General features: G+C 44.7%; 1 protein-coding gene across 10 annotated transcripts in view; it reads right to left on the reverse strand.

The window, feature by feature from the left end:
• The window catches only part of BPTF (bromodomain PHD finger transcription factor), a 57,743-nt gene extending 50,995 nt beyond the window's left edge, over positions 1–6,748 (reverse strand). For all 10 annotated transcript variants that reach the window (XM_075440640.1, XM_075440636.1, XM_075440637.1 and 7 more), the window contains exon 1: positions 5,887–6,748. In XM_075440640.1, the coding sequence (XP_075296755.1) occupies positions 5,887–6,532 (646 nt within the window). In that variant the 5' untranslated portion in view covers positions 6,533–6,748. The remainder of the gene's footprint in view (positions 1–5,886) is intronic.
• Positions 6,749–9,055: the final 2,307 nt, after the last annotated feature.

A 9,055-nucleotide genomic window follows, 5' to 3' on the forward strand; every position in this document is an offset into this window, starting at 1 on the left:
GTTTCAGATACTTGAGTAATCTGTCACAGCAGCAGGGGGGGGGAAATAAAACCAAGCCCCCACAGGCACATTCCACAAAACTGACCCCAGCAAGTAATAAGACTTTCAGTGTTCCCCCCAAAAGAGATAAAAGTTCCACAAGTAAAATCAAACTACTCTTATATCAGAGTTCATCTTTAGTAAACTAGAACTGTGTTGGTTTTGTTTTCCAGATTATGAGTCACTACAAAAACTTCTCAACATAAAGACCAACTGGCAGTTATATGATGTCGTGGAAGCACAACTGCTCCTCAGAGAGGATGCCCTCTCCTACATCTTCCTTCCTGGTGGAAATTTCTGCTTCTGACTATCTTCCTAAGCTCACTCAAACTGACCTATTTTTGTCTGACTTTAATAAACATACAAGAATCAGACATTTGCTGTCCCATATTACTGCTTTGCACCAGGCAAATTTCAAGTGAGAACGTACAGCAACACACAAGTTCTCGCTAGAGATCACTGAGAAAACTGAAAACAGTTGATGAAAATGCATAATAGAAGATTTTTTTGTGGTTTTTCTTTACTTTTTTCCTTTTTTTTTTTTTTTTTCACAGCAGAATGCATAAACTGGATATAGCTATGTGTTTGTCACAGCAATATCCAAACTGGTTCCTTAATTAAAAGTCAACCTCTTGGGAGAGCATTTGCTCAGCTTACACCAAAGAAGAAAAAGCAGTAAAATGAATCAGTTTAACATAAAATAAGAATATATTATGAAAAGCAGTACCAAAATAGAAAAATCTAAGTCTTTTTTTTTTTGTATGGCCCAAAAGTAAAGGCTTTGACTTCTACAAAACACCTTTTTCCCCTTTTAAAAATGCCAACACTTAACAATAAACATGTTTCTAATATTCACAAGTCAAATAATCTCTTCCAGAAAAAATTTCTGAAAGAGTAAGATGCATTTGTAACCACTTGGAAGTGCACCTCCAATTTGAATATTGCTCTGCAACAGTCGTACCTAACCCAAATGTATTTATTTTGCCTAGAAAAATAAAAAAAAAACCCCAAACAACCATAAACCAGATTAAAGTTAAAATCTAAACCAACATTAAAAATGAGACATTCTAAGCACCACATAAGCTTCGGAAGTTGAAGCACAAATGAAAACATAACCATTTAGTAGACTAGATCCTGAGAGCACTTGTATCACAGCAATTCTCAACACACGCTCCTAAGCTGACTACTGCCTTGCACTGTACAAAACTAGGTCTTTATGCTCTTCAAAAAATTTTAAAACTTTAAAAATGTTGGCAGTTTATTTTTTCAGTCTGTACATCCATCAGTAGTACACTTTAAGACAAACTAGGGTTCTCTACTGATTTTACATTAAGAATTTAATTTCTCAACATTATGGCCATCAGGACACTCTCAGCAGGAGCCAGGATCACAAATCCCCTATATTCTAAGGCATCACTTTAACATTTGGATAACTGATGCAAGACAAAGAGCAGATGAGATCCCACATTGTCATTCTGAGAAGTACTCGGTCTCACAGCCCTTTTGTGCCTAGAACCCAGGGAAAAAAAAAGTAAAAAAGTAGCACTAATATAACGATTTTCAGGAACATTCTGACAATTTCTTAGTTGGGACACACTCAGGATATATTGTAACTAATTTCAGAAGTCAGTGAGCCCTGAGAGCCAGCCACAACCTACTAAAATCCACATTTATTCACCTTACACCAGTTCTACGCAATACAATGGTCAGCTATGCAATTTTACTGCAGACCTACAAAAAAAGTTTGCACAATGAGCTCACCTGCAGTACACCAGTCTGCCTTTTATAACAAACATACTTTGACAACGGTACAGTATTTGCTGTAGAGATCTGCTTAGAAAGACGACTGAAGCGACAAATGCTCTCTCCAGATAAACTGCAAATTTGCATGTCAATACAACAGAATCAGCCACAGATCTACTCGTTTGGCCTTCTACATAATTTCTTTGCTAGGACTCGTCTTCTTAGATTTTTCATGACTGGCATGATAAACTAGCGATAGTTCCTCTAGAGACAAATCAAAGTTCAGATTACTAAATGGTAAAATAAGAGCACACCAGATTTAATTTAGAGAAAAGCGTACCCTAGGTGAGATGTTTGGGAGCCTCGGTAAATCTTCTCACTCTGACAGACAAAAGGGCTGCATATATTACTGTCCTATCTCAATGTCTCCACTTAAACAATTCCCCAAGAACATGAAAATGTGTTAAGATATAAAATTACTACAGATGTGCCAAATGCAGCATCTCGTTTCCAGTTAAATTCTCTCACTCTGAAGATAAAAGCACACTGGTGAAGTAACTGGTTAACAGAAGTGATGGTCAATCACTGTAAATGCCCAGACTTGCAAAATCCATTTAAAATTTTTATTTAATGTATTTTAAGACAACTCTTTCAGCTCACAACTCCACTGTTGTGCATTTGCTTATCAGATAGACTGATGATTATCTCAGACAAAATCTAAGTGTATAGCTCTTCCCAAACCTAGTTTTCCAAGTTTCTGAAGAAGAAAAAAAATTAAGAAAAAGAAAAAATGAAGGACTTATAGGCATCTTGATTAAATCCTTCTTTTAAATTCTGTAACACATGGAAAACACTTGAAATCTATAATGCAATTGTGACAAGCCTAAAGTAAAACTTAGAGTGGACAGGTAACAGCAAAAAATGTTTAGTGATACAAGATACATAGGATACCTACCCTAAAAGTACATCTACCTTCTGTGGGTACAAAGGGATAAGAGAGAAGGGACATTACTCACAAACACAAAATCACTCTACCAAAACTCATGCCTAGCAGAAGAAAAAGCAATGATAAACGTCATATGCATTCACACAACACCTTTCACTGCACCATTTTAAGCGTTGTATCAAAGGCATTTTACCATTCCTAAGATATTGCTTCTTTAAATACCTGAATAACAATACAGTAAAATATAATAAAAATACAGTCCAAGTTTGAGATGTATCGTAAACTCCCCAGCACAGCACAAAAATTGAGCCTTTCCTGTCTGGAGACACTGCACAGCAATCTTTCAATTCATTGTTCAATTGAAGTTTGGAAAAAACTAAAAAATCTGTCATCCATTTAAGTGGGATGTGATTTATGTGTAAAATCTTGGTTGGTAGGAGAGTTGGACCGGGACTGCAATTTTTCAATACCCTGCTCTCAAAAAATAAACTTCAGCCCTCGAGACTACATGCTGGAAGTGGTAGCAATTCAGGCTGCAGGTGACTGAGGGAATATACGTAGAGAACGATCATTAATCATCTCTTCTAGGAGAAAAAACCCAGCGGGCAACGCAGGATTCTGTCAGGGGCCAGTGTAAAACAATGGAGGAGACACTCCTTCAAGCCCTCCAGTTAACCACAGGAACTTTGTCACTGTGTAGTACAATTTGTCTGGTTTGAAGACAAACATATGAAAGAAAAAACTCATATCTAAACATAGCTTCAGATTAATTCTGGCTCGGCGTGCACCTGAGCCAAAGAGCACTGCAGCCCACGAAGGATCTCTGAAGACACATCACTGTATGCTTGCCCTATGCTTAATACACTTCTCTGCACTGGATGCTGTCAGATAAAGAGACACTGAGGCTATGCGAATTTTCTCCTTGCCTACTAATGCTGTTCTAGTGTCAAGTATCTCCTCCTGGATTATAACAAGACCAAGATTTCAATGACTGCCACCACTGTGAAGCAGTGCTCCCAGCGTGGATATTGGTTCAGCAGAAACAAGACACAGGCTAAGCTGGTCGAATGAAAAGTTCGTACTTTCTTTGCAGAAGGGCAACAGCATGTCTGGGATAGAGGGAAAGAAGGAGGGAGACCTTTAGGCAAATACTGAACTAGTGAGAACTGCCAGTAAATTGCCAAAATAACAACACAGATGTTTTAACTATCAGTATGAAAAAAAAAAGCACATAAGGATGAAAATTCTTACACTTAAACTTATCTTTAAAAAGTTAACTGAGGTTACCCTGACCAAGTGAGAGATAAACATATAAATTACCCAAATGGTTTCTGATACACCTAAATACCATATAAAACCTGTCTATGCTTGCACAACAATGCACACAGAGGTATCTTGTTATTTGCCAAAACACTTAAGTACGTTTCAAAACTTGCATACACCCATACTCTGTAGAACTCATTTTAAATCTGGATCATGTAAAAAATATCTTCCTGACCTAGCCAATTAAAATAATAAAAATATTCTTTCCTTGACATAAGCACTCCCCCCAAAAAGTAAAATTTAAAGTTACCAAACTAAGCAGAAAATGAAGAGTTAAAAGTCAAGAGAGTACTTTATCTTTTTTCTTCTGTGAAGCCAGACCTCAATCTTTAAAGTAATAAATATTCAAAAATTTCAACTTGACTGCAGGACATCCCAGCAACAGGTAAACTAACACCCTGAAAAAATTATATCTACATTAAATTCAGTTAGTAATGTATGTACTTATTGTGATTCATGTAGGTTCCTGAGCATATGGATATAGATTAAAAAATATATATGTATACAGATAGACATACGGAGGTTTTTAAAGGACTATTATGACGTCACATAATGAGCTGATACTATTAACTCGCCAAAATAAAAACAAATGACACATTTACTAGCCAGTACTTCCCTTTTTAAAAAGGCGTCAGACAGCTACTCAAAACTACACTCCTTTCTTAATTAAGATGCAACGCATTTACACCAACAACCTGTTCCTCCCCCCTTCCAAACTGGCCAAATACTTGTACAACAGCAGTGCTTGTTACCCTGTAGCCCAGTTCACAAATGTTCCTAGGTTATTCCTAAGTTTAACTACTCTCCTGGTTCAGAGACATTAAAACAAAAAAAAAATCTAAACTTGAACTCCTTTCTGGAATGAATTCAAATAAATCCAAAGTGCTTAAGTTTAGATAAAAGAATTTTTGAAGCTTGAAACCCACATGGTTAATGAACTCATTAAGGAAAAACAGAAGTGCAGGCCTTAAAAATGAGAGCCCAAATTTGCTACTAGAGGTTAAAAAAAGTATTCATGATGATATTTAACGAGCTTTAGCCCCAACATGAGTTTTAAAGGTTGACATATCTTAAGATGAATGCAGAATTTAAAACCAAGACTTTTAACTCAACCTCCACCTTTAAATCTTTGTGTTTAACTAAAACTAGGTTTACACCCTTGCAATGAGGCCCTGTGCACTTTTCCCCAAACTATAACAATGCAATCTCCATTTTGAACAATGCACCTCATTTCCCTCCTTGGAAAGCTAGTTTTGTCTTAAAGCCAGTAAATGCTGCATCCAGTTATACCTCTGATTTCAAGAGCCTGAAAATTTTCAGTGCCTATGTTTAGTTTTTTTTTTTTTGGGCCACTTCAAGTTGCATGTGCTTCCTTTCAACATCAAGTTATATTTCCAAGCACAAGCCATCCTTTCCTGTATATATTTGAAATGATCTCTTTGCAAGGCATGCATCTCGTTTCCCTTGTTTTTAAACACGAAGTGAACGCTCCACACACTTTTGACATTGTTTGCAACATGTTCTGGTGTAGCATGCATTTCTGCAGTCACCAGAATCTCCATGCATATTTGCAAAGCATCCCCTTGTTACAGCATGTGCTGCCCTCCCTCCCTCCCTCCTCTCAGTGCATGTGTTTGTAAGCATCTTCTAATGTTCCCTGCATCCGTGGGGTTGCCAGCCGTTAATTTGCATACCCCTCTCTCCCTGTGAGTGCTTGCAGGCATCCCTTACATACACGCATGGGAGGAAGAATGCGTGCGGACTGTACTTGCAAACCTAGAGGGAGCATGTGGGGTGCCCTCGACTTGTTTTAGTTCATCCCACTGACTCTCTACCTGGGGTGCTGCTGTAGGTGCTGTGGCTCCTGAAGCTGCTCTCAGTGCAATAACTGGCATCGTCTTCATCCTCCATCTCTTCAGGGTAGTCAGAGTCGTCGTCGTCCTCCTCCTCCATTATCTCCTCCTCCTCTTCCTCCTCGGAGTCCTGGTTATCCTCGGGGTCTCCCTCCTCTTCCTCCTCGGACACCATGCTCTCCTCCTCCTCTTCGCTCTCATGATCATCGTACACCACTTTGCTGATGCTCCTCCTGGACGAGGCAGCCCTGCCTTGGCTGTTGCAGCTGCCTCCTCCGCCTCCTCCCCCTGCTCCTCCAGCCCCAGCCCTGCCCCTACCCTTACCGCTGCTGCCTCCCCCACCAGGGGTGCTGCTGCTGCCGCTGCCTCCCTTCCTCTTGCTGCCCCCCCTGGGGGAGGCGGTGGCGGGAGAAGAGGCCTGGGCAGCCCCGGCTCCCTTCTGCTTGGGCCCCGCCGTCTCCGCCTGGGCCGAGGTCGCCCACCTGCCGCGGCTGCTGCCCCGCTGCCGGGACCTCAGCCCCCCGATGGGGCCCGCCGGGGCGGGCGGAGCCGGGGAGCTCGCCTGAGCGGTGGCCGCCGCCGGCTGCTGCTGCTGCTGCTTGGGCGGCCTGCCTCGCCGGCCCCGCATCTCTGGGCGCTGGCCGAGGGGGGGAAGGGAGTGGGAAGGAAGGCTCGGGAGGGCGCTCGGAGTCCGGACAGGCGGCTACGGGGAAGCTCCCCCCCCTGCGAGGGATCCGGGCCGGGGAGGGGGGCCGCCGAGCCGCGAGGGCCGAGGGCTCAATCCGAATTGCCGGCGTCCCGCTCCGGATCGCTACCGGCCGCCATCTTGTTTCTTCGTCTCTGCCTCGGCTCGCTCCGCTCTGACTGGGGGAAGCGGCGGCGGCAGCAGGCCCCGAGCGCCTCACGTGACCGGCCGCGCCCGCCAGCCGCCGCCAGGGGGCGCCGCCGCCGCCGCCGCCTGCCCGGGAGAGCCATGTTGGAGCCGGCGCGCTGGGGCGGCTCCGCGCCCCCCTGGCCGCCCCCAGCTGCGCTGCCCGGCCCCGGCCCGCCCTGCCGCCGGCGCACGATGTGCCCCCCCCCCCCCCAGCTCACCGCTCCCTGTCACAAGGCGCTGCCCCGCCACCGCCGCGCACCACGAGGCTTCCCTCAGCCCCGGCCCTCCCGGGGCGTCGCGCCGCGCTCCCCCACCGACGGCTGAAGCTGCCCCACGGCCCCCGCCCTCCCCGCACTCACCGGCTCCTCACACCCAAATAGCGACGCCCGTTGCTGGTCCTCTCTCCCAGAGCTCGACCCGCGGCCTAAGGGCAGCCCCCCCGGGCTGCCACCCCTCAGCTCCGAGCCCCGCGGCTCCGGCCGGCCGCGCACCGCTGCGAGGGACAGCTGTGAGCGCAGGCAGGCGACGGGCTCTGCCCTCCCCGCTGCCACGGGCAGGGGCTCATCGCCGGGCTCTTCCCCCCCGTCCGCCGCGCCCGCCAAAACCGGAGGCCCCTGGTCTCCCCTCAGGAGAGGTTTCCCGCCTTCACCGCGCTGAGGCGGCGGCCGCCCTCCCTCAGCAGCACGCGGGTCCCTTGACCACGGCCATGCTCATCTCTGGCCGTTGTTTTAAATCTTCACCCATTACAGAGAAATTAAAACGCTTTTACAGCTCACCCTTACCTAGCCAGGGTCGGTATAAAGCAAAACAGACTGAGGAGATCACACAGGGCCCTGCTATTTGCATTTTTGTCCATCCACTTTCTCTAAACTGCAGACAGCAGTTCACTGGAGCACTATGAAAAAGAGATGAGCTCCATCTATTTTGTATTCCCTCTTGTTTTCCCATGTGCCAGAGCCCCCCAAAGGGCTAAAAATCTACATAAACCAATGGCACTGTTGGGTTTCTAATGCCAGCACTCGAATTCAGAGTACCAGTTTCCCGAGCAAAAGCAGTGCAAATGGAAAGCCAGCCCAAGGCATGCAAATGCCTCGCATTTCCTACAAGCAGCCCTCTTTTCATTGCTAAATCTACATAGCTTTGGGATCCCAGAGAGTATCAAGTCATATCGTTAGCAGGTAAGCGTGTTCGCATTTTCATTTTCTCTCAGTCTCTTGTTTATGCTTCTGTGTGGTGTAAAACCCAATACTGGGCATGTCATAAGTGCACCAGCTATATGTCCAATGTGTAATTTAATTTGCATTCTTCTATAGTCATTTTTGAGGCACCTTTTATTCATTAACTTGTTGCCTAGATTGAGAACCTCATTAAACCCACAAAGCTGCCGCCGAGTCAAGTATGCAACATCACAATGGCACCAGGCAGCAGGGTTTAACCCAATCTGCACTCCTACATCCAGCTTTTTATCTGCATGTCTTCTATGTTCAGTTGCACTCTTTTCTATTCAGTGCTGCAGCTGCACAGGCTCAGAGCCATGTTCTAGACACAGTACAGGCAGAGTCACAGCAACAGCAGCAGACAATGTTGCCTAACCCCATTTACACCTTTATACTCGATTTGTATTCTGAATCTTTCAAGGTTGCTTTTGGATTGCTGATGTCAGGCTAATTTTTCCAACCTCTTACAAGGCTGCAAAGGGTTGTGGTAACTCTTTAAATACACAGATACATGTTGTGAGGTAGGTTATTTCACTATCTCCTTTTGTACTATTGGAAAAAACACCTGTGAATTCTGCCATCTATACATTCATTGGGAATTCAGCAAAGATATCTAGTGTGTCTACTGCACTGATGTTCTCACAGCCTGTAGCATTACGAGAGCGTTAACTGCTGTGGATTTTGTGTACCTGCAGTACATCAAAAGTGCTAAGAATCATTTACTTCTGAATACTGTGAACCAGAATACCTCATCTCTTAATCCCATTTCTTATTTAAAATCTATCAGTTGTTGATGTGGAATTTTAATTTTGTAGATGGAGAAATGGATGCATACAGAGGTATGCTAACTTTCACAGTCAGGATGGTCATCAGTCCTTTCCACCACACAGCTTAACTCAGTACAGAGAAACCAAGCATAACCCCTTAACCTATTCCCCTGCCCATGTCCACTCCCAAGAGCAAAACGTTATCTCCAGCAGGAGCTTGAAGTTCCTATTTTGAGTCTGCTGGTATGGTTAAAGGAGCATATTTATAGACGAACTGAATACAGCAGGAAGAG

Source organism: Opisthocomus hoazin, chromosome 21 (genome assembly GCF_030867145.1).
Source record: "Opisthocomus hoazin isolate bOpiHoa1 chromosome 21, bOpiHoa1.hap1, whole genome shotgun sequence".
Lineage (NCBI taxonomy): Eukaryota > Metazoa > Chordata > Aves > Opisthocomiformes > Opisthocomidae > Opisthocomus > Opisthocomus hoazin.